At 46.9% G+C, this 24,681-nt stretch overlaps 9 protein-coding genes across 9 annotated transcripts; 6 read left to right on the top strand and 3 right to left on the bottom strand.

Annotated features, from left to right (window-relative positions):
- Positions 1-410: 410 nt before the first annotated feature.
- Positions 411-1,575, top strand: BO83DRAFT_326939 (uncharacterized protein; the record flags this gene model as incomplete). The annotated part of the gene is made up of 4 exons (XM_025528061.1): positions 411-594; positions 672-793; positions 921-1,365; positions 1,454-1,575. The coding sequence occupies 4 exons, from the start codon at positions 411-413 to the stop codon at positions 1,573-1,575; spliced, it is 873 nt and encodes a 290-aa protein (XP_025381991.1).
- A 1,611-nt stretch (positions 1,576-3,186) lies between these two features.
- On the top strand, positions 3,187-4,287 carry BO83DRAFT_326986 (TauD/TfdA dioxygenase family protein; the record flags this gene model as incomplete). The annotated part of the gene is made up of 8 exons (XM_025528063.1): positions 3,187-3,237; positions 3,273-3,364; positions 3,418-3,586; positions 3,641-3,738; positions 3,783-3,904; positions 3,964-4,012; positions 4,088-4,123; positions 4,173-4,287. Coding segments are annotated over 8 exons (732 nt in total), but the record flags the coding sequence as incomplete, so codon positions are not given.
- A 2,224-nt stretch (positions 4,288-6,511) lies between these two features.
- Positions 6,512-7,649, top strand: BO83DRAFT_327018 (class I SAM-dependent methyltransferase; the record flags this gene model as incomplete). The annotated part of the gene is made up of 6 exons (XM_025528066.1): positions 6,512-6,630; positions 6,682-6,792; positions 6,841-7,091; positions 7,144-7,264; positions 7,323-7,427; positions 7,487-7,649. The coding sequence occupies 6 exons, from the start codon at positions 6,512-6,514 to the stop codon at positions 7,647-7,649; spliced, it is 870 nt and encodes a 289-aa protein (XP_025381989.1).
- Positions 7,650-8,191: 542 nt separating this feature from the next.
- Positions 8,192-9,434, bottom strand: BO83DRAFT_373372 (esterase/lipase family protein). Its single transcript, XM_025530036.1, has 2 exons — positions 8,900-9,434; positions 8,192-8,838 (listed from the first exon to the last, which is right to left on the bottom strand). Exons 1-2 carry the CDS (start codon positions 9,326-9,328, stop codon positions 8,485-8,487), a joined length of 783 nt encoding a protein of 260 aa, XP_025381988.1. The 5' UTR covers positions 9,329-9,434; the 3' UTR covers positions 8,192-8,484.
- Positions 9,435-11,145: 1,711 nt separating this feature from the next.
- Positions 11,146-12,631, top strand: BO83DRAFT_373370 (uncharacterized protein; the record flags this gene model as incomplete). Its single annotated transcript, XM_025530035.1, has 6 exons — positions 11,146-11,400; positions 11,455-11,491; positions 11,545-11,765; positions 11,818-12,041; positions 12,093-12,220; positions 12,279-12,631. The coding sequence occupies exons 1-6, from the start codon at positions 11,227-11,229 to the stop codon at positions 12,629-12,631; spliced, it is 1,137 nt and encodes a 378-aa protein (XP_025381987.1). The 5' UTR covers positions 11,146-11,226.
- A 2,938-nt stretch (positions 12,632-15,569) lies between these two features.
- Positions 15,570-16,025, top strand: BO83DRAFT_326996 (uncharacterized protein; the record flags this gene model as incomplete). The annotated part of the gene is made up of 1 exon (XM_025528065.1): positions 15,570-16,025. A coding segment is annotated over one exon (456 nt), but the record flags the coding sequence as incomplete, so codon positions are not given.
- Positions 16,026-16,399: 374 nt separating this feature from the next.
- BO83DRAFT_394374 (uncharacterized protein) lies at positions 16,400-17,205 on the top strand (the record flags this gene model as incomplete). The annotated part of the gene is made up of 3 exons (XM_025533007.1): positions 16,400-16,664; positions 16,689-16,915; positions 16,972-17,205. The coding sequence occupies 3 exons, from the start codon at positions 16,400-16,402 to the stop codon at positions 17,203-17,205; spliced, it is 726 nt and encodes a 241-aa protein (XP_025381985.1).
- Positions 17,206-18,425: 1,220 nt separating this feature from the next.
- BO83DRAFT_373366 (sugar porter family MFS transporter) lies at positions 18,426-20,027 on the bottom strand (the record flags this gene model as incomplete). Its single annotated transcript, XM_025530034.1, has 3 exons — positions 18,426-19,381; positions 19,451-19,900; positions 19,979-20,027. 3 exons carry the CDS (start codon positions 20,025-20,027, stop codon positions 18,426-18,428), a joined length of 1,455 nt encoding a protein of 484 aa, XP_025381984.1.
- Positions 20,028-20,704: 677 nt separating this feature from the next.
- BO83DRAFT_460423 (alpha-L-rhamnosidase) lies at positions 20,705-23,452 on the bottom strand (the record flags this gene model as incomplete). Its single annotated transcript, XM_025537205.1, has 1 exon — positions 20,705-23,452. One exon carries the CDS (start codon positions 23,450-23,452, stop codon positions 20,705-20,707), a length of 2,748 nt encoding a protein of 915 aa, XP_025381983.1.
- Between the last annotated feature and the right edge of the window lie 1,229 nt (positions 23,453-24,681).

Raw genomic sequence — 24,681 nt, 5'->3', positions numbered from 1 at the left:
GCCTTACGAATAGTTTTGACAGTTCAGTATCTAGGTATCTGGGCACAAGGGAGGCAGATGAGGCTGAGTCGCGATGGTTGTTACGGCCCTGTGGGTCAATGCGCGGATTGTATCCCGATCGGGTATTGTTTATGCGAGCTCAATGCCTCTGGATATCCAGTAATCCGGGGCTGAAGAGCTCAGCTGGAATGGGTCAGACATTCAACGTTGTCTGACAAGGCTGATTGATCAATTGTGTCAGAAATTCTAACCTAAAAATCAGGACTGAAGGTGTATGCTTACTGTGGTCTCAATATCGAAAACATATAAAACCGAGTCTATATGCCACGCCTTGAAACTTGGTCCCCTTTTCTTCAACATCCCTTTTCGATAACTCAACTATTCTTTCAGACAGGAGTGAAATGTCAAACATGGTCATGCAAGCCAACTATCAGCTGGCGGGAACTGATGGCCCCCCTCCCTTGCCGCTCAATCTCCGCGAGCACAAAGGACATATATGCTTGCAGTGGGGGATTATTCTACTCACGTCCTGCATAGCACCACTGGTGCTCTATCCAAGTTTATACTGGGGAGCGGGTCTATCCCTCAAGATTGGTTCGTACCCCATCTCGGACTTCAAGCCGGTCCGGCCTATATTTGGTCAGATAAGACTAACACGATCGAACTATCAGCCTTGAGTGTATCTAGCGCCATTCTCGGAGCATCGACTTTATATTCCTTGGGTTTACGAACGTGGCGCTTACTCAAGCTGACATCGAATTGCCGACCCCTCACATCGGAAAGTCGTTGGAATGTATGCTCTCCCTCTCTCTACTGGTTTACTTGAATCATTTGATCTTAGTCACTTCGTGTTTTTTATTTTCCTCCTTTGGATGAAATAACAAGGTTTGTGCTAACATGTGTCTTCTTCCAATATAAAGTTAGACTTCTTCCACTGGAACTATCTTCTAGGCTTTGTGCTCGTCACACTCATCATCGTGATCGGCTTGACACGAGACCCTCCTAGTGTCCGAATGACCGCTCTGCCGCCGTCTATTTTGCTCGTGCAAGTTGGCCTAACCCTGGTCATCGTCGGAATCCTGGCAAAGCTTCGCGTACGGCAACCGTTCCCAGTCTCCTCCATGCCCGCAGGTTCAGTCTTCCGTCCCGGCATCTTGGTCATCATCGAAGATATCGTTGCGGTGGATGGAGGCCGCGGCACCGCATACCGCTCAGCCCTGATGGAGAGGTATGCTGCCAGCAAACGGTTTCAGCGCCTGATGGAGGATCTCAATTGGTTTTGGGGATTTGGCGGGCTTATTATGGGCATTATTCTCATATGTGTACTTGCTTCGGTTGGGAGCAAGACGTTTGCTTTTGGGCTGGGTAAGTTCATGATTAGTTCTTTTCATTGCCTATATGTCTATTGCTCTCTCGTTAAGTGGGTGAACACTGACCACACTGTGTTTGATAGGATGGACCATTCCATGGATTTGGGCTGGTACCTGGGCAGTTATCACGACTTACTGCGCTAAGTCTGCGCTGAGGGAAGAGGCTTTTACCTGGTCGGAGAGCAAAAAGGCGAATGCGGTGTAGAACCTTGTGTACCAAGTATACTCATATGAGATATGGACTTTCGGCTTCTAATCTGCCAGACACGGAAAACATGTCTATAGCATTGACAACAGGTCACGCTGTCTTTGGCCCCAATTCCTGGTCCGACCGGAGGGAAAGGACCGTGGCAGCTCGGCCTAGCCTGAGCTTGGGTTATTACGTAATCGGACAACGAAGTGGCGCAACAATGAGCCAGCACGGCAGTCCCTAATACTTCAAATAATTTACTGCTCTGCCTACTAAAGATACAAAGAATCATTTAGTTAGAAGCAATTCAGTACGAAACAATTAAGATATATATAAAGAAACTAGATATTTATTTTATCTAGATATTTAAGACGGTTATAATATTCTTCGTTATAATTACTATAGTATGATAATTAGTATTAAATATTCATTATTATCTTTTGTCGGCTGGAATTCATCTTTCCTTACTAATCAAACTTTGATATGATTATCAAAGAATAATCTCTTTCATAAAAAGCCCAGATCAGTCATGTGCTCCATATAAAATGACATTGAATTTCTAACCCAAGCAGAGCAGATTGGACTTACTTTAATAAAAATCATGATTCTGATCCTTTTACATATGAATTCTTATATTTCTTACATTATTGTAATTAATTAATCTCTATTACTGCCAATTACCCTGCTCTCTCGCCCCGTCTTTTATATTCACTATAAATTACCCTGCTTTTATCATACTTTTTACCCCACCTTTTTGTCTTCTGATCAAAATTAATGATTCATGACTCTAGTCAATGATTCATTCACTGCAAGCAGTGAATCAAATATAAATAGAGCCTTTCACTCACTGTCTGAAAATGTTCAAAGCAAGCCTTCCAAGTAAGCAAATAAGCAAGCAAGCAAGATTGCTTCCATTTAACAACTTTGTCAATTGTATTTACCTCAATCCATTACTTTATCTTTATTATTTTGACATCTAGTTCCTGATTAGGACTATTGTCCCTTGACCCTATTATTATCTCTATTATTTTGATATCTAATTTCCTATTTTAGATTTTTTATAAATATTCTATGACAAATATAACTAATATTTCATTATAAGAAATAATTCTGAATAAGACGTGGTGCCTTTTTTATAAAAGTTTTAAAATAATTTATTTTATACTAATAGCAGTAATTACAAAAACAGTACTATTTGTGATAGGATCTACTTGTCAGGGTAGAAGGCCTGTCGACTAGGTAAGGAATCAACCACTAAACACTATAGATTTATTTAATAATGACAAAGGTGGTTTATATCCACAAAATAGACTGATCCTTGAGGGATCAGTAGTCTCCTGCAAAGGTATCGGCACCTTATAGGTGACGGGGATGAGTAGAACCGCTATCAATGACCTCACAACTCCCATAACCACTATAATGCGTCATCCCGATGACTTTACTCCCGATAGCTAGGTTATTCTATCACATTAATATAATAATAATTATAAAATCCCGAAGTATCAGACGCTCTATAAGTCGTAATATCATATATATATATATATAATATTGAAAACTTATTAAAGTTGATATGATTCTGGTTCTAATTAAAAACTCTTATAAATTTAAATATTAATCTACAGTAATGGTGGAAATATTGCCGTCAATGAGCATGGAAAGCTAGATAATGAGATAACCGTTATCTCCTCTGAAATATACTATATTCCTGCCAGATAACGCTGAAACTGACAATCCTGCAGGTCAGTCGCAGGTATTACAATTTTCGATTTGAGGATCGTTTGGCTAGTGAAGGCTGGCATGCTGAGTGCGTAGGTACAACCCAAACATATGGCACATTCCTAGCACTGGAAATTACAGCACCACATTTGAGAGGGTTACCAGAGACTATTGCATTCTCAACATTACGCATGTCCCGGAGGATGTGGTAGGTGGTGATACACTCTGGGCATCTGGGTATGAGGTATACGACTGGCTTTCACCTCCTATGCAAAGGCTTGCCGACGGCTTGACAGCTGTCCATTACCACGTATGACTTAAATGGAGATCATATCTATCACTGGGTACATCTGACGCATCGCAGCCACATTACGCAAATACTGCCGAGGAGCATGGTATTGAACACTTGGCAGGAGACCGCGGCGCTCCAGAGAATACAAGCCTTGACTTTAAGGCCCGTCAGTATGTGTTGAATTGCTGGAGTGTGATAAATGCTAATTTTTTAGTCCTGTGGTTCGTACAAACCCAGTCACTGGCTGGAAGAGCCTTTTCGGTGCAGCTGGTCAAGTAGAGCATGGCTGGATTGAAGGAGTCAGCAAGCGCGAATGTCAGTTTCTAAAACAGTACTGTAAGAGTATCCTCCGCTAGTAAGACTTGAGTAACGGGACTTGATCTTACCAACTACAGTTCATCAACTAATTAGTGAAAATCATGACCTTCAAGATTCAAATGAGGTGTCAATGACATAGCTATCTAGGACAAGTAAGTGCATGTTCCCGCCATTATATATGAACACAGAGTCTAACCAAAGACAATATAGTTGGTCGGTATTTCATACCACCACATAGTGAGTGATGCTGTTAGACATTTTAGGAAGCAGGGACTAATGAGAACAGCGATTATACGGGTAAACGTCAGGGGAACCGTATTGTTTCGCTGGGCAAGATTCCATATCATGATCCCGCCTTCACCTCACGGCGTCAGGCGCTAGCAACTGAAAATAATCCGTAGCTAATTTGAATGTCTCTGGAAATCGCGCGAGTGAGCAATGGGTATTCGCCCGTTGCTTAGGAACGTCGTAAAATGAATTTTAATAATCAGAGCTTGCGGTGGGCTCAAATCTATTTGTGAGCATGATATATCCGTTAACATCTATTATAGACATGTATTCAGGATCAATAATTTGGGAGTCCACGCCGTGACTTACTTTTCGACCATATCATCACTTTAAATTCACTTATTACATACAATATAGATCCCATTACAAGAGAGCTGAATATATGGCTCTCCAAGTAATTCGTAATTATAGTCGCCGGAAGATTTTTTAATAATTTTACATAAGTTATCAGACCGGTGGAAAGAATCACATACTGCTATTCTCTCATATGTACCGGAAAGAATTCCGGGTATCTTAAAACTAATACCTCCCGTTTGCTATGTCATTGAGAGTAATGAGAATTCTGTAAGATCTAGCAGGAATAGACTTCACCCAAGATACATGAAGTAGGAGAGAGGGTTTGCCACAACGGACTACTTGCAGATGGTGTGTACGCCATATATAAGCTATAAAAAGCCTACCTGGCTCCCCCTATCCATTTTGTGAGGATATATAGCTTCCGCGAAATAATCATCAGATGTTCTCACTTGTGCTCTGGCATGGTCGTGTGCAATCATGCAGTGACTAGTTAATAAGCTCACCTACGCTATAACACTACTGTGGCCAAAGTCAGGCATTATGGAGACCACGATCAGTGATGGGCAATCCTCACCTAGAGTAGGAAAGCAAATTATATGTTATAATAGAGTTCGGCAGCGGAATAGAGGTAGGAAATAACCCATAGGCACACTGAAATAAAACCCACAAGGTGTTTTTGTCTATTATCAGACAGCTTATTTAATACCAACTACCCCTTTGATCTTATAAGCGTATATTTACCATTCTCAATTTAAAGATAGTGTATCTCCTCGCGCCATGCCGTCCATAGGTGCTCTTGTGAATAAGGTAAATTATATTTTGGAGAACTTAGCTTGCTTTAAGATCCTACTGTCTGCGGTGCACCCAGATCCTGTTCGACTCACCAATCCTTCAATTCACTGAATGAAGTGTGTCTCCCTCCCACCCGGGAGGAGCCAGTGTCACCAGGCCAATACCTGTCTGATACTCAAGCGAAAGGATCTTTAGAGGGATGTATCGGCCCACCTGTGGTGAATGTATTACATGTGTATCAGCGATTCTGTTCACCGTCATCATACAATGTTTTTCCGAAAGTCGGAATAGACGAAAAGACCTCTTAAGGCCCACTAATGATTCTGACAATCTTTACCAACCAATCATGGTATAAGACCGTCTTTGCTCAGTGGCTCGTGGTTTCGGTGCTCCTTTAAGTCATTGCCGGGCATTCCGGGGGTGACGGTGGAAGTCCCTTGGCTAGGTCCACCAGGAAAGCCAGCCATCATCGCTAGAAAAATATCAGTCATTACATATACAGCTATTACAACTGCCCCTGAAGCCGGTGGTTCTGTTTGGATATAATGAAGAAATTACCTCACTAAACAATGAAGCGTTGGCATAGTTTTTCCGGTGGGCCCGAGGTGCCGACTCAACCGTTGGGGCCATTTATGCCGTCCTATGACAAAGAGGGGGCCAAACAGGCAAACTAACCAACCATCGGGGCCATTTATAACGCTCCATAATAAGCAGGGTGGCAAGCAGCCAACCTCGGAGTGGGGTCCATTTTGTAACTGTCCATAACAAGGATTGGGGTCGAATCATATCGTTCCGTTGCTAAGAAGTGTGCTCCATAATTGCCCCGCTGTGCTGGGGGAAAAAGATCTACAAATGGCCACAGCATGCACGGAACACTGTACCGTCCGCATTCTTGTATATGCTTAAAATGTATTGATACCTGGAACAGGCATTTTAGCACATTTTTGGACGTTCAAAGCTCCACAGTATCCTGAATCTGCCTTGCCTTCGTGGATGTCAGGCTTCACTTGGTGTTTCTTGTATGTAAATATGATAGTCATTCTATGATACAGTTAGTGTGCAGTTTGCGCGCTAGTAGGCATCTGTATTATGCCAGAAGTTACTGAAAAGTACTTTTTCTACATCACAGCATTCTCATTTTATTATAAAGGCTGGCTGCTGGACCAGCTGGTTTCCTCTGAAATCCATCACTCGGACTACAACCAGATCATTACAATTGTTTTATTATACACCGATCAGATTTCCATAATGAGGATCCCAAAGAATGACAATGCACCCCAGCTACCAACAGTTGAAAGCTGGAACGGGACAACTGTGAAGGCTAAGGATCCTTATGCATTGATGCGTGATTGTAACGCAAACACTCGGTTAGTCTAGAGAAGACAATTTCAATAGGTATTTTCCTAATAGTAAACTAGACTTACTGCACAGCATTACCTTTGGAAAGAGTTACTTGGGTTCCTGGTTCATCCCGATATTGATACTCGGGCTGCGGACTTGAAAGTCGCTGATATTGCTACTGGCAACGGGTAAATTGATCTACCAAGCTTCGAAGTTCTCATAACTAATTGTTTCAGTATCTGGCTTCAGGATTTTGCTCGTGGAAAACCACCGTCCGTTGATCTCCATGGCTTCGATATTAGCCTGGACCAAGTTGGCCCTAAGCCATGGCTACCCGCAAATATACACATGCATGTCTGGAACGTTTTTGAAGAAGTGCCGGATGAGTTCATAGGCTACTTTGATGTTGTACATGTTCGTCTGATTACTGTCGTTGTCAAGAATAACGACCCCAGGCCGATTCTAGCAAACTTGAAGAAACTGCTGAGTATGTGCTTCATTTCCATTTTCATGGCTAGGCTGACAATCTACGGGTTCAGAACCCGGCGGCTACCTTCAGTGGGATGAAGTTGACACCATTGGGTGCTCTATCAAAACCGTGCCTGGGACTTCAGCATCTAATCTTGATGAACTCTTCTCTCAGCTTAAAGGCCATGACACGTAAGTGTACCGAAAAGAGATAGTTGGAAGATCTGATGCGAACTAACCTCTTACGCAGCTGGAAATATGACCTGACGCGAATTATGGATGAAAATGGATATACTGGCTCAATGCTGTATACTTATGAGTACGGACTTGGAAATGCTCGGTTCTGGAATGATGTGTAAGCTATAACCGAGAACAAAACTAAGTCTTCTATGACAATACCTAACATTCATACAGATATGTGAGCACATGGAAAGAGTTTGCAGAAAACGCACTTAAGACCCCGGAGGCATCGAAAAGTCTGGAGCACAACGCTATGATGGAGACCTTGAATGGCGCTTCTATAATGGTCCCAAAGCTGGTCTGGGTGACGAAGAAGGTTGATACCATAGAGCACTAGGTGGTGTTGATGTGCTGAATGTCTATACCCGTTATACGAATTGTGTACGCTAGGATGCTAGAATATTACATTACCAATTCTCTCGCCTGCTATGGCACACTCACTTGTCTTTTTTCTTCATGATATGTTAAACGCTTAATAGCATGTATTAAAGGCTGGAAGCTTGCTCTAAAGGGGTCTATGCCTAAATACTACGATGCTGGGTTCCGAATGTCTCAGGACCATCGCCTTATTCACACCAGTTTTCATTCTCTTTGCATGTGGTTATATAGGTACCATCATGAGATAAGCTTTCTTCAGAACAGTTGCATTCAAAATACATAATGTAACTGGACCGTCGTCCAAAAATCCTCGTATCTAATGTTTGAGACTGACTCATCAAGTACGTCTACTTTCCATATGAAACAATATATATGACGGGTATTCGGGATTAAGTGATGTATAACATTATATTTCAAGAAATGTAATTCTTGACATTTAAAGTCTGAGATCTCAGCCTTGGCAACAATCGAAGGGCAACTACTGTCTGAATAGAGATGGACAAAGAATATATCATCGGTCTATATATATTTAGATATCATGTATCAGTAGCTTAAATCTTCTGCGAGCTAGCACTGTTAGAATTTCCGGTAACTGAGTGTCCCGAGACATTTGACCTTATACCGCAATGTCACTACTGTCACCACCACCGCTATTGTTGCCAATAGACCTTTGGGGTTGACCAGCCTGTATTACATTGCGATGATGTCAGTGGCTAATGATAGATAAATCAAGCCAAATCGAATGGTGTGTATTGGGAGTTCTACACCATGCTTTGGACTCCGTATTGATCTATCTACTTCGCAATAAAACCATCGATAAAATTGGTAATTTGTTCTGCCAGCGCCTGAGGTTGGCTCACGAATGGCATGTGGCCGGTCTTAAAATCCACAACTTCCCATTCAACCTTGGACTTCTCCAGCCATATGTCCTGCAACAATGCAGGGTTGCAACAGTCATCCAGGGTACGTACATACGCCCTTCTACCATCGAATGCACTCTCCGCCCAGGCCGGGGCGGTGGCGGGAGTTTCAAAAGCGCGGAGTGCATGTGGCTGCATTAGCGTATCTAATTCCGGCTGCAGGGCACGGTCGCAGTCATTGTACAGCACGTCCATTGCCGGTTCGATGACAGCAAGGCCCTGGGATGGCTAGGAACAAAATCATTAATACTCGATCGTTATGACAGCAGTTATGCAGGTTACACCATACCTTATCGACTTTGATGAAAGGAGGGTAAGCGCCGCCTACCGCCTGGAAGAGGGATTCCCCCTCAAGCGTGATATTGCCCACCACGTAAATAAGGCCAACAACGCCAGTCGATTGACCTTGGGCTACTCTGGTTTCCTTTGCAAGTTCTTTTGCTGCGCCACCGGCAACAACACCCCCGTATGAGTGTGCGATGATGACAACATCTCTTCCATTCTGATTCAAAAGAGGGAGGAGTACATTGTTACGCAGGTGCGCGATATCCTGGGAAGAGGACACTTGGGTCGGATCGGAGGGGTTGCAACTGGGGTATGACCCTGGATGTGTGGTGTATCCAGCTTCGGTCAGATACGGTAGCAGTTTATCGAAGCCTTCAGGTGTGCCAAATGCACCTGGAACAATGACAATGATCGGGAGGTTTGCCGACGACATATTGGGTGGGATTCCGGGTTGGGAACGGGTTGCGACTTCGTTATGTTGAGTATTATGGAAGGGAAGAGAAGAAATTAAAAAAGGAAGCCCGGACTGCTGCCAGGAGTAGTAAGGTAAAGAAGGTGGAGTAGCAGATTTAGAGGTATGTATTTGTCATGGACTGAGGATAACTAACTTCGCCAAATGCATTAAATTCCCCCCTGCCCTCTGGAATCAGCCGCACATCAGGTTGCAACCGCCAACTACGAGAGTAAGCCTAGTTGGCCTAGGCTGAGCACGCTCGTCCAACGGAGGAGGTGCTGTACCCCACCCGCAAATTATGACAGGCGCATATCTACGTAGTACCAAAGTAGGTACGAAATAGTCAATACATGTAAGGAATAATCCGTGTATTAGTCTAGCAGTTAGCACTTGTACCTGCTGGTGGGGCCTAAGTGGTAGTTGCATACACTATGCTTATCTCAGTAGGTCAGAAGAGCCCCTCGCCTCGCCTCAGTGGCCTCACACTGACAGGGGTGGAGCCAACAAGGCTTTACCCAGATACAGTAATGGTTTAACTCCGGTGTCCACGGCAGAACGTGGGGGCGAATAAATTTAGTCTGCTGATTGACGCTGGGAAATTGATCCAGCGCGAGAAAAAAAAATGAATAAAATATAACAAAATGCAAGATAAAAAAAATTGGGTTCTCGATTGGTTTATCCCTATTGGGTGGGGATCAATCACTAGAAAAGTACTTAGACCTCGGAACCGTGGAATATAGTGGTTCGATCTACAGGCAGCGGAAGGAAAGAATAACTCGTCTCGAAATAGGAGACACTGGTTGTGGGAAAAAAGAGTGGAGCTGCAGTTTGCCGCACGCTAGTAGCAGATGATTCTTGGCTGTTTTGGGGGCGGAAATACATTGTAAAACATTGGAACTCTGCTCGCAGATCGGGAAGGCCTTTCGCTGATCATGCCATACTGATTTATCCTGGCCAGATGGTGGGGATCTTTGCCGTTGAAGCGGGCCGAAACCTTGAAGAGCGCCTTGGATTGAAGACAATATACCAAAATTTTGGCCCCAGGTTGCAGCACTTATACGCACCACCCTGTTTGTCTCTCTGACATATCTACTATGAGGTCGTCAAGGTTGCGGATATATACTAAAAGGCTAATAGACCCACTGCAGAGAGGGTCAAATGAGACGCACGTACATCGGCGATCCAAAGCAAGCAATTACCCCGTGCACGCACAGCCAGTCAATGAATATTCTCTATTTCTCCTGAATGGAGAATTGGCTAGGGGCTGAACCAGACCAACAGGGGGAAAAGGCCCAACGGTACGTAGGATCATGCAGGGAGGCAGAAAGCAGCAGGTGCACACAGCCCACGGATCGTCCACGCATCCACCCTTCCCCACTCTGCAATGTCTTTCTGCAGAACGTGCATTGCTTGATGGTTAGATTGCAGGCAGGCGCAATGGTACATAGTGGTAATGTCCAGGAAGTCGGTCTCCCGGGGAAAAGCCCACCAATGAGCAGTGCCCGGGCCTGTCCAGTTATTGAATCTGTGAAGGGTTAACCACAGACCGGTGCCAGCCGAGGTTCGATGAGGCAAACAACCACGTATCCTTATCACCATATTTCGACTCGCTATCATCGGCTATTAATTTAAAAAGTACCTTTCCAATACTTTGGCCCCAGCCCCAGTTGCAACATGTGAAGGGGCGGAAACGGCAAGCAGTGGCCCACCCGTCTGTTCACTGAACTTTATATTATATTGTCCGAGTACTCAGTACACGTAGTAAAGGATTTTTCTCACGGTATGCACTGTCTACACTTTCGTCTCCACGGGGAGGGTTTGAGTTCTTGCAGGAGTACCTGTGTGCACATAACAAACTCACACCCCTTGTAATTATCATGTCTCAATCTCTGCCCTCTGCAGACCTTTCCGAGTCCCGGCAACCTAATTTGTATGCCTCTTCGACAATACCTTTCTTCATCGCCGTTCTCTGTGTCAGCCTTCGATTCTGGTGTCGCTGGAAAAATACTGCGGGCTTATGGCTTGACGACTGGCTGATACTAGCCTCATTGGTACGTACTGTACACCCCTGCTGCCGATAGGATGTCTCTAATATAGTTGATTAGGCTTGCGGCACCGGCCTCACAGCTTCATTACTGTGGTGTAAGACAAGATCCGATTGGTATCATGGAGGTGTTGGGTGTTAACAGATGTAGGGATACCTCGTGCTCTGGGAAGGCATATTCAAACCTTCGGACCAAACGCTACGAAGGACGCATATATTGGACTATTTTCCTGTGAACTCACTTACACGGGCGTCATTGTTCTTGTCAAGTTTTCTATTCTGGCCTTGTACTGGCGTCTATTCAACAGGGCCAATATAAAAATTCCCATTAGCCTACTCGCCACACTGGTTTGCATGTGGGGTATTGCTGTGGTGAGTATTGTAACTCTGCCCATGAGGAGTCCATTATGACTCACAATTACAGTTTTTGCTCACCTTGCTGCAATGTATACCTACTCGAGGATTATGGGACCAATCAATTGATGCCTCCTGCAATGTTGACAGCCAGAAATTCCTGTTTGCGATCTCAATTCCAAACATCATAATCGATGTTACGCTTCTCGTACTTCCTGTGCCTTATATCATGAAGCTCAACACCTCGAGAAGCCATAAGAAGGCTATCATGTCAATGTTTCTTTTGGGCAGTTTGTATGTGGACCTTACATTCTGAATGGTGCCAATAATCAGCTGACCGGACAGTGTGTGCATCGCCTCAATAATGCGACTTGTTTCAGTGATGAACCAAGGTACTGATGCGGACCTCAGTTGGAACTGGGTCAATCAAGCCATATGGGCCAATATCGAGGCTGACCTGGCAATTGTCTCGGGTAAGTAAGATGATCCCCTTATTGAGCGTGATGACTCCAGATATTGACTGCATCAAAGCTTGCCTCCCAACTTTGCGTCCTGTATGGCTCGCAGTTCGACGAAGCCTCTTTGGTACCCAAGCTACCAACCAATCGACTGACCCGTCCTCTTGGGCTATGCCACAAAAACGTGTTCAGGCTTCTTCGTGGGCCACAAAGATACTGAAATCGAGCTCCTACGACAATGAAGACACACAGCCCTTTTCAGCTCTGGATAGTCATACGGAGGAAGGACCACACCGTTACTCGGCATTGAATCAATCGCAAGCTAAAACGACGGTCGCAATTCCATTGCCAACTCTCAAGAAGGGACAACCTCCTGAGGAGGGTATCACGGTGAAGAGAGCTTGGGATGTTGAGTACAATCAATAATACCACTAAAATGAACTGTAAAATCCCTGACCTAAAATGTGGGACTAAAGGGAGCAAAATCCTCGGGTGAAGCCCGTAAGCAATCTGTATGTATTCGAATACTCACCTAAGCCCGGCAAAACACAGAAATCATTGTTAAAGCATAAAACCAGCCGCCAGTGGTATTTTCAAGTTACAAATTCTGGCAATCATGCACTCGAGTTGGCTCATGAGATTACCCAGAATGCTAGAGGTGTGTCAAAACACAAAGCTCTATCCGCCCAAATCCACCTCCAGAACGTTGGGTCCAGCCATGGAACATGGGCGAAAGCCCAATTACTCGACCGGATCGTGATCAAGCGGAAGCAGTAATGCATTTTATCTCTACTCGCAGGCAACACCGCTTCCCATAAGCAGACGTGTACAGAATAGCTACTACTCAGGGAAAAGCAGTGCCAAAATACCATGAGCTTTTTTAGTGCCTTGCTTCGCCCCCAACCCTATTTTAGTAGCCTAGGATCTTACAAGTGCGGTTAATCCTAAAGGTTGCATGGCATCGCAGAGGGCGCAGGTCACGGGATCTATCGGGTAGCCCAATCGGCCAAGAACTCGGATATTACATAATAGACCGTTCCGGGAAAAATGTAAGTGTGTCAGTTGCAGCCACCCCTAGTAGAGGAGCCGGACTCGTCCGGGTTACCACCGCTGGGTAGGAAAACGCAGCGTAGATGAGATATAAGAACCTCAGCTATCTATACGTAAGCCCTTCATCTTGTCAGTCTTTCTATTCCTCCCGATTATGGGGAGGTCGGTTATCTAACAAGGTGAACTACTGCAGACCGGCTGCAGAGTGGCGTCTCTAGTATTTGCAGCAGGGACTATCTCAGGAAGGACTTTGCGGCGCATGTATCGACACCCGTAGTCAAACTACCTCCTCCTAGATGTGTCCTGGGTATTCTGTAGGTAGCTGCAGGTGATGATGGACTTTTGCCTTTGTTGGTGTTTCATTCACCGGAGTTGCCTATCTATATATATATTTGTACATGGTGCATTCATGTTAGTTATACAAAGAAGGAACCCGACATCTACACGAATCTACAGAACAGAGAGCATGAAAGTTCGGAGGGGACGTGCCATGGACCACAATTATTGGATATTCAAATATAGCAGGGCTGACGTGCTTAATGGGTGCGCATGGAGATTTTGACGCTTTTAATATAGCAACAACCACTGAGCTCATTAATATCAAAAGTGACAAGTTCATCGTGTTTGGACACTACAGCGGTTCAACCTTCATCCCGATAAGCTATATAGCTGGCCCCTGGGCGTTGCTGGCCTTTCTCCGTCAGGCAGGCATTGGGTATGAGGTAGGGGCTGAGTGTGAACTGGTAAATGATCACTCTTTGTGTTGAGTTCGCGCTGCTGGCGCTACTAACTGGTTTTCCCAGAATGGTGCCCTCAAGAGACCGTATTATCCAGGACTTCATGGTAGTGAACTCTGGATAGAGAATTTTGTAAGGCATGTCCAGTCCATGCAGACCATGGAGTCCGCACCAGTTCAGGTTGACCCAGCATTGTTATCTCATGTCGGACCCCATCATACGTGCAGAGCACCAGTCCTAGATACTGCCTAGGACTTCCAAGAAACATCTGTACCTGGTTCAGGTCTCCCGAGGAAATATACCTCCAGAAGACCTACGACACATGTACAACGCTTCTACGGACCTCATAGATCTGCAGGGGCGAGCACTGGTTCGTCGGTATTTGACTTCGTTAGACAACACCAGGTCCCATGGGTAGACGATCCCACCGGACCAAGCTATCAAAGGAAACCACCATTCCACAGGTGCCATCACGTTGACAATCTTAGTAGGGTGAGTCTCGCATAGCGGACCATTATCGCGCTGTTTTGATTACCCGAAATCGTTCTGATTGGCGTAATGATATGGACTAGGTTTGAGGAAAGTAAACCCTTCCCTATATTATTCACCTGGGAGATATACTATGACCAAAAGGAAACTGACGCCATCTACTGCGAACACATTCGACATTGGATAAACGATCACGTCATGTTTCTAGTTCGTCATCTCTAGTGCCCTGAATGCTAGCTTCAGCCAACCGGCTATAGCATGGCAGATCAAAACCAGCATTGTGAGGCTCACTTACGTACTGTCGTCCGAGATCATTAACGTCAATCAACAACAGAAATATGCGTGGATGAAAGCACAAGGCTCACATGTTACCGTTATTGATTGATGACCTCTCCCTAACCTTTCTAACGGCAAAGCTGCTTCAACTTGTGGTCAATCTGAGCCATCCCCCCTATAACTTCTTCTCCCAGCTTTGCAATATCCCCCGCATCCATTGCCCTTCTCGCTTTGGCGGCCATTGCAAAAAGGGATGGCGCTTTAAGCATATCAAGTATCCCCAAGCCACCTAGAAGAGCAAGGAAAATTTCACCGGCTCCCGCATCCTTGACACTCACGACGCTATAGATTCCAAATCCCGCATTACCGGCTCCGCCGATAGCTCTGAGTGCGGCAGCAACAGAGGTTCTACGGAATCGGCAATCTCGCCGAGTCCAGGGATAAGGAGGAGAAAAGCAGTGACGAAGAGTAGAATAGCCTCCTCGACCATTTCCTTGTGAAATTCTTCGCCGATACTTTCGACACTCTTCATGCTTGCGATGGAGTTTGAGACCTTGAGCACTAGAAGTGATGCCTGTCCACCACGTCAATCGTGTCGCCGAGGTACAGGTCGTTGCTTGCCAGTGTTGTAATGCCGGCGGATTGTTCCTCAAACATCGTAATATTTGGGAGCCGAGCAGATATGACGTCCTTGAAATCACTGACTGCGAAGGCCAAGTAGCACTCTAGATTACTCATCTCCCTTGCATCCTGCATGCCTTCTTCAGACCAAATATCTACTTGAAATCTGAAGTACTGATGCCAGAAGCAGGTTTATTGAGCAGAAGGGCTGGTTGGAGGAGGGTAATAGCAACGCGAGCCAAGCCTTATTCGACCAGGCCGAAAAAGCTCGAAGCCGAGTTGAATTTGGCCGAAAGGCCAACGCCTGCCGGGAGATAGGAGCCGACATTCGGATGCAGTACGATAGGGCGGTTTGGGACAGGCAGCCAAAGGATGCGAATGGCGATATTGTGAAGAAGGCCCTCCTAGTTGAGGAAGGACTGGTCAAGGAAACAATGGCAATGCCTGATGGAGCAGTTGCAGGATGGATTACATGCGACCTTCCAGCTGCCCGAAATTCGGTCAACGCCGCAGAGAAGGCAGCTGGCAGGAACCCCATGAAACTAAAGAATTTCGCAAGCTCTTGGCAACGGAAGGAAAAGGCACATATGTTGAAAAACCAGGCAGCGACAGAAGCAAAGGCCAATATTACCGGTTGTTCGGCTTGAAACGGGCGGCTAGTGTACAGCGTGTTTAGCTCCCAAGATGAAGGGACAAATGCAGAGACAAGAGAAAGGGGCATAGAGAGGAAGATCTACTCGGACTGAGCACGGTGAGGATGCTTTGGTTGAGTCAATTTTAGGAAGAACAGTCTCTCTCCCAGTGCTTGCTGTTGATTTTTACCTAAGATACAGGAAAATTGCATAGATGACCATAACAGAAAGGCCCCAGAGGTTCCAGATGACTATATCTCACTGCTGTTCAATCCTCTGCCTACAGACCACCCCTTCATTAATAAAGACAAGCTCATTTATGTTGCCGCATACAATGGAGAAATCGATCGTTATGCACAACTTCGACGACCATACATGCTCAAAGAAGGATGGGCTATGGTGATGCGCGGTATTTATCATTATCCCTCTTCGCCAAATGGTGGAGCACACAGATTCCGGAGCACCCCCGAGATAGACATGAGATCAATATTAGGCGCGCAATCAATGCCCGCCGCATCATGTCCAATGATTTATCCTGGCTCTCTGCGGATACTCCCGGAACGTTCTTGCCGGAGCTCATTTGGTACCCTAATACCTTGGACATGACGATCTATGAGAGGCTTGCTCACATGAGACCAGATATGTTTGAAGAATGTTTATGAGCTTGCATAGTTGCAGGTTATACACATACGTGGGATGATTTGCTGCGCACTGCACCCGAGCTTTGCAGGGAACAATTCGCACACGATTTTAGCAAGGCCGATTCCAACCTCAAAAACCCTAAGCTGTGGTGGCTGACCAAACATGCGAGCCATGCATTGCGGATAGAAGCCGCTGCCTCCCCGAACAATCACTTCCAAAACTGCATTTCTGAGTCTGTACCTAACGCTGGTGACAAATTGGGGGTAGCGCACCCTAATAATGACTGGTGCGGGGACTACGTCGTCGCAAATTTCTTTAGCACTGGCACAATCCTCCGACCATCTTTTTCCATGACCCCGTCCGCCCCGGAGCGTGTGAATGTCCGTATAATGGAATGGATTGTGGTCTTGGTGAGGGCATGGACCTTTGTTTGTTTCTCGGTGATGCCCTGTCAAAGGAGACCTGGAAAACGAAAATCCTGGATGAGGGATGCACAACAGCCAGTCTTCAGGAAGTGTGGGACTTGTCACATGAGAACAAAAATCAAACATGAATAGGCGCTATCTCAGAAACGCGAACCCGAAAGGTCCACATCTCAACACCTAATATACACTTACTCAGATCCTCATTTTCGCTTGAAATCAGGGACCAGATAAGCGAACAGATCATGGACCTTTTGAGGGTCGAGGGGTTGAAAAGTCCCGATCTTCTCCTCGAATAGATGTAGTAATTCAGTGTTCATATAACCTAATGAAACCGCCTAGTAGGTGTGGCAGCTACGTAGGTGGTCCTTCACTCCTGGCACCAAGTCTTCCAACCCATAGAACCCAAGCCTACTTCAATTGTAGGAAGGCTCTGCCTAAAAGCCCCTATAAAAGCATCTATTTGCGTTCTGACGTTATTGCGCGCTTCAGACTGGACGACTCTAGCTCATAGACCCCATTTGATTCCCATTACCGCGTAGTCCCCATACATGCCCTTTTACAGGGATTGATCCCAACGCTGCCTTATCAGGCTGCCACCCAGGACATGCCCAAATTATTATTTAGAGACCGCGTTCCCGTCCCTGCACCATGGCATATTATGTGAGACATTTGTTTAGCCAGGCAACATCTAGACTCGTGATAGCGAGTTGAATTTCTGTCATACGATGGTGAATTCACTCGTGAATAGCCTGTCGCTTGCTTATCCTGCGGTATCGTGCTGCCCTCCCCACCGTCCTTTATTTTCCGTTCTTTTATTTTGCCTGGTAAAGGATGATACAGACTCATTTTGTTAGTCTCTCACTAAACCTTACCGGAATCTCACCCAAGCGGAAGCGCATAGATTCCCCGAGAGCCTCATATTGGACTTGCTTGGATGTCTCGCTGACCTCGATACATGGATTTACTGAAATCTATTCGTAATCCATGTCACTATAGTGAGATGGCAAAAGAAATTGCGTGAAGAAGAGAATGCGGGTATTTTCTTACGTAGACTAAGAGAAAGACCTTGCTTTTAGGGATCAGTTTACTGAATATGTTCAGCTTGAATACCAAGGATCTGCCAGTAAATTACGGAGATAGCGTAGGATCCCCTATGGAGGAGTTCTATATGAACCGGACTTACTATAATTACCCCTTGCTGGTGAAACCAACAGAGGGGCTATAAAGATATCAGTAGCCACAACAAGCTGCGGATCGCCAAGCACATCACGTTATCATTAAAGGCCTAACGAAGACATGGGTGATACCACGAGTTCTGACACTCAAGAAGGAAAGCAAGAATTATGCCTCAGGATGACCCATTTGCAGCATCTTCAACCATTGTTACTTGGGGCTCTTCTTTTCCTTTCACGTCCACAGGAAACACCATCACGTCCCCGAAAAGCTCGTCCATCTGTTCGAGGGTCTTACCCCTGGTCTCTGGAAAGAAAAATATATAGCAGACCATGGCAATTAGGTTGAACACGAAGAAGACGTAGAAGTAACGGAAGCCAATGTTGGATAGTGCCGTAGGTGAAAATTGCGCGAACACCAGATTGACGGTCCAATTTGTGAACGTGGTAATGGAATTGCCTTGGTTACGGATATCCACAGGGAAGATCTCCGCAGGGTAGACCCAGGAGATGATACCAGGGGATGTGTAAAACAGGCTGAAGACAAAGTTCATTGCGACCATTGCACGTAGCTGATTGGTGTTCGTCTCGGTATAATGCTGGGACATGGCCGCATTGCACACCAATGCTGCTGCCATACCCGCTGCTGAAATGATCAGGGGTCGGACTCGACCCACCCGCTCCAGGGCCCAGAGTCCGATGGTGCAATAGACGATCGATAGACCGCCGGAGATACCGATGATCATCAGCGTTGTGCGCGTTTCGATACCCAGTGAGCTGTAGATACGCGTTCCGTAATAGTTGATGACATTGATCCCTGACAATGGACCAAAGGCCTGCACACTGCAGCCGAGAATGAGGCGGCGGCGCCAGGAGGGCTTGGTGAGGATGGAAGTCCAAGTAATGGTGTTCTGTGCACGCTCTGCCTCAATGGTGTCCCGGATCTCCTGATACTCGAGCTCGATGTACTGCGACTTTTCAGGGGTGCCATCACCATGCAGACGGTGCAGTGTGGCTAATGCCTCTTCGTGGCGGTCTTGTTCCATCAGCCAGCGAGGTGATTCCTGGAGAAACCAAACACCGGCCATGAGAACGAGGCCAGGGACGCATTGAAATGCAAGTGGGAAGCGCCCTGTGAACGTAAGTCAGACTCTTTGGTACAAATGCCGCACGGACAGTCCGAGATCTGGATTAAATATACATTGGAAATCAGTATTGTTGAACGAACACCCGTACCCCAGCCACTGCGCAACGAGAGATCCCCAACTTAACATCCACTGCAGCAGACCTGACATCATTCCGCGGGATGCGGCTTCGGCCATCTCGCCGGCGTACATGGGAACGGTGGCGGTCAGCATTCCCACGGCTACACCCGCAATGAACCGACCTATGATGAGCATGGTCATGTTGATCGCGCCGCCCTGCAGGGCACAGCCTACAATAGAGATGCAGGCACCGGCAAAGACGGACATTTTGCGTCCCAATCTATCGCCGGTGAAGATGTTAATGATGGTTCCTAGGATTGCACCGCCTTGAAAGGCAGATACGATACCTCCCGTCACCGTATCATTTGGGTTGTTAAAGTATCTGATAAACTCGGTTTGGCCGATCGTCGAGGTAATGATACCACTGTCATATCCGAAAAGGAAGCCTATTTGTCCTCGACCAAAGCCATTAATATATGTTTATCTGCGCAACAAAAAAATCGATGGGAAAAAAGAGTGTCTACCTCCAATGGCCAAAAAGACAGCGGACAGTAAAGTTGTTAGCTTGGCCATATTGGTCGGAACGTCGGAAGGTCGCTCTTCAAGTTGTTCAAGTTTCCGAATAAAAGGTCGGTTGCACTGTCGAGCTATATACAAGGGATAACGCTACTGTCCGTTACATTGGTGTGTGACTCAGTCAGTATCCCTGGTCAACTCCAGCACAAAAGGCGGAGTTGTTGTATAGGATAAAGCATGTCATCATTGCCGCTGCAACGAACCGAAATCACAGATCCTGGGGTAAACGTGGAGATGGCTTCGGGAGGCTCTGACCCGAAAATGTCCCCAAGGAAACACAACAAAGACTAACAATACCGAAGTTGAGTCTGGCCAGCTCGTATTCATCATAATAGGCACAATAACCTCTCGCCCATCCGGGGTGGTGAGCCCTAACCGCGACGCGCCAGTTCGAACCGGGTTAAGCCGCCAGCTAAGGCCACAGACAAATAATGATGGACCTCGGATATCCCGAGTCCCAGCATGTTAACAGCTACACACCTATGTCCAGGACTGGTAGGCTTTTCCGGAGCTTTTCACTTTAGATTTATCTACTTTTGTCTCCAGCCTATGGTGCGATGAGCTGGCTCGGTCATCATCCTACCGACACAGCACGCGTCGAACAATCTATCGTACGATCTGGCCATTTTGGCGGTTGGTCACACTGCCTAAATCAATTCCAGCTTTTATTATCACTAGCATTCAATGATAGAGTACATGCCGTGGCTTAGGGTGACTTCCTTTCCGTTCACTGGCCGACTGTCTTCTCCATCCCGGAAATAGGTTGTAGACTTGCCGCTGCAGGGAAGCTTAACAATCGCGGTGGTACCAAATGGCACACGCACATTCACGGTGGCCTGATGCTGCTTGTTGCGTCTAAACTCAATAGTAATCGTCCCGTAGGGACAGTCCACGCTACCCTTGACATGATCGAACTCGGCATTGTAAGGCGGGTCTACCACGAAAGTACGATATGCCGGTCCTATAGGCTTCAGACCCAAGACCGCTGCGTAGAACCATTCGTAAATGGTTCCTAGCATGTCGTGGCATTTGCTACGGCACTCATCTTGCCAGAATTCCAACAGGGTTGTTTCTCCACGCCGCAGAAATCGCATATAAGACGGGTGCTCCTCTTGACGGGCCATCTGCAACACCAAATCCGGTCGCTTTGCGTCAGCCAGCGTGTTAAATATGTACCGCAGCCCTATCTCTCCGGCACGGATGCGCCCATCTGCTACATCATCCAAAAAGGCAGCCATCACATCCTTGCGATACTGTTCAGGGACCAGTCCAAATTGCAAAGCCATGGCTTGGGCGACTGCATCTCGGTCCCGGGTCGGGTAGTTGTCTAGTGAGGTATAGTAGGCGTACGGCCGAGACGTGTCGTCGGTAACGAGCAAGTGACGGTTGTACGCGGCGTAAACCCGAGCGGCCCACTGTTCGAATTCTTCTGCCTTTCGCCTTTCTCCCAGTTCACGAGCCATCATTGCGACGCATTGTAGGCACCGGTAGTATATCGCGGTTTCGATATTAGCTTGATTATTGCCAAAGGCAATTCCGCGGCCCCAATCCCCAAGTCCGTGTTCAATTAAACCGCCTCGGCGCTCTTTGGTGCGCATGTATTCCATGTATCGCACTGCCGCGGGGAACACCTTGGCGACGACATGTGTTGAACCGTAGTACTCTCTCAGAATGTCGGGCAGAAGACATATGGCACATCCCCAGGTGATGGTATCATGCAGCGGGCCGCACATGTAGCGGATCTCGGGCGCCATGGTGGGAACCAGCCCACTAGGCTCTTGAGCGTCCAGGATATCGTCGAGGATCTTGGTATACAGAGCTTCCATATCGCGAACGTACTGCGTCGCTGGGGCCAGCAGATGCGTGACCTCCAGCCAGCCGAACTTTTCAATTTGGGGACAGTCGGTGTGGTAACTGAACAGATTGCTACTGAACGTCCAGGATAGGGCGTTTAGCAGTTGATTCACATCTTTCTTGTCGGTCTGCATCGTGCCCAGGCGGCGGGCAGCTGACGAGACATGGCGTCCCACAACTGACCGGATGACCGGGCCGCCGTCACTGCCATCCAGAGAAACCCCTTCTACTTGGATATAGCGTGCGCTGGTGAAACTAAAGTCGGGTTCCCAAGTTTCAGGGGCGCCCGTTCCGGCCAGAAGAATGCGAGAGAAAACTCCAGTCTCGAACTCCCTGAACAAGGGATCCGGCATCAACACTGTGCCGTCTTCTTTGACCGTCTCGCTATAACGAACAATTATTTCCGATCCTCTTGGTCCCTCAACTTCCATCTGCACCATTGTTGAGGCGTTCTGCCCCAGATCGTAGCAGACAATACCCGGACGCGGCTCTGTGATCTTCACTGGCTGGAAGGTCTCATGCAACACCACAGGTGGCTGAGTTTGGTAGTAAATATGACCACGAGGGCCAGTCAGTGGCTTGGCGAGGGCCCAGTCTGCATCATCGAAGTCGGGCGTGTCCCAGCCCGTTGGATATTGTCGTCGATCGTGGTTTTCGGATGCATAGATATTAGCAAGGCTGGTGGCGCTCTTACGGACGCGCCAGGATGGATCCGAAATAATCGTCCTGTGTGTGCCGTCGCCGTAGAAGAGATGCAGCTCACCAAAAAAGCAGAGCTCGTTGCCATAGCGGACATAGGTGTTGTCTTCGTACATGGGCCAGAAGAACCGATCATCCCCTTTGTCGCCCGCATAGAAACCATTGCCCAGGTGCGCGCCCAGCACATTGGCGCCTGTCTGCAACTGGGCCGTCACATCGTAGGCCGTGAATTGCACGCGACGGTGGTAGTTGGTCCAGCCGGGGTCCAGACGATGGTCTGACGCTGGGATTCCATTGACAGTCATGTTGAAATGTCCAAGGCCGGATGCAAACAGAATGGCAAGGGTTGGGGGCTGCGCCAAATCGAAGGCCTTGCGTAAGTAGATCGGTTTGTCGCCACCGTCACCAATCCACACGGCTTTCCATCGATTCGGCTCGTCCTCGAACCACGAGCGGAAAATGAGGCTGGTATGAGGCATGTAGATCTGGTTCATGCTATAGGGCGGTAGCAGGTGAGATCGAGGGTAGGCTGTGAAGAAGTGATTGGCGGCGCTGTGATGGGGTCGCTGCGACTGATCCCAGACGGTCACTTTCCAGTAATAGCTGCAAGTCGACTGGAAGCCATTATCGGGTCTGCAGATGATGTTACGTTGCTCATTGCTCATCACCCGGCCTGAATCCCAGGCCAGCTTAGCTTGATCGGTCGCATCCCCTTGCACAGCTGTCTCGTCGGCACTCAACACCACCCGGTACGCGAGCTGTGAGGCATGTTTGTCGTCGGTTTCAATCGTCCAATAAAAGCGGATCGCGTCCACATCAATTCCTAGTACTTCATGAAAGCCGTGAAGTCCACATCGCGTGAACTGCATTTTGGACCTATATAATGCTCATGAAAATGGATCAGAGGCGGTGCTGTTTCTTCCCTTCTCGCTGGGATACCCCAATTTTTGAGGGGAAGAGATGGGGTTCGTCTGTCAACATCCGAGACACGCGAAGTGCCTCGCGTCAATAACACCCGAGACCTTGTAATTCCTACTATGGATTATGACCATCTAGCTATCTAGTAATTCCCTATATTACCGCCTTAGGCTTGGTAGTGCGTAGCGTCAACTAGCGTAGGTGGGGGTTGTTCGAGTTGGGGCGCGCGAGCTTTCGCCTCAACTGCCGTGTTTCCTTTCCGAGACCGACAGATTCAACTAGTCGCTGAACTCGATGCAATTGGATCCCTTGTTTGACATCCTCCCCCACGGAAACCGGCTTGCCGCAAAAGCAGTCACGCATATATGCTAGTCTATTGGTCTAAAGCGCATATCATCTACACGTTCTCGAATTCAGTGTCCCAAGTACCATCCTGGAAGATAGGGCCTTCGGCTCCCGTCGGACATCCCGACTTTTGCCTGCCGACCCACACAACACCAGAAACCGGAGGCAGGAGATTACTCACCTTACCCAAGTCCTATAGTGTATTACGCTTTAGGAACGTGGGCGTATAAGTATCGTCGTCATCGAGTGGCAAGCGGACTTGGGTTCTGAATATAAAATCTTTCCTGCTCTTAAATTCTCGCCTCATAAAATGCAGTCAACCATCAATTTACATCACGCTGTCGTCAAAGGCTCAATTATATGAGCATGCATAATGTAGATACATTTGGACTTGCCATATAATCGTGTTAACCTTGGCTGAGATGTCTTGCTACGTCATGAATTCCACCATTCTCATATCAGTAGAGATTTTGACTCTAACTCTTGGTCTAGCCACCGTAACTAAATGTCTGGAAATGTACGTTGACGCTTAATCTTTAATGGAATCTGTACCAAGACAAATGTGGGGTGCTGGTTGGATGATTCCCTGATTCTGGGCCACTCTTACTGCCTTAGAGCCTACCTCCACCGTACATAGGCAATCCGTTTATTTACATCGTGACATATGCTATGCACACGCTAGCAGCTACCTGTTTCTCCTGCTGATCAGGTGAGTACATGGTCAGACAGCATTATTAGGGGAATAGAAAGGCAACTTGCAGGAAACATGTATTATTTACGACATTTACGATACATTCATTCTTCGATCAAGTTACCAATCCAAATCAAAACCATG

The sequence above is a fragment of the Aspergillus eucalypticola genome (assembly GCF_003184535.1).
Source record: "Aspergillus eucalypticola CBS 122712 chromosome Unknown BO83scaffold_51, whole genome shotgun sequence".
NCBI lineage: Eukaryota > Fungi > Ascomycota > Eurotiomycetes > Eurotiales > Aspergillaceae > Aspergillus > Aspergillus eucalypticola.
This window is presented reverse-complemented; position numbering and strand designations above follow the sequence as displayed.

What these genes read in the sequence shown, in the direction of transcription:
- BO83DRAFT_373372 (XM_025530036.1), bottom strand. Translation starts at nt 9,328, where the DNA reads ATGTCGTCGGCAAACCTCCCGATCATTGTCATTGTTCCAGGTGCATTT. An exon ending in CTTTCATCAAAGTCGATAAG is followed by an intron (nt 8,839 to 8,899) that starts GTATGGTGTAAC and finishes TTTTGTTCCTAG; the next exon opens with CCATCCCAGGGCCTTGCTGT.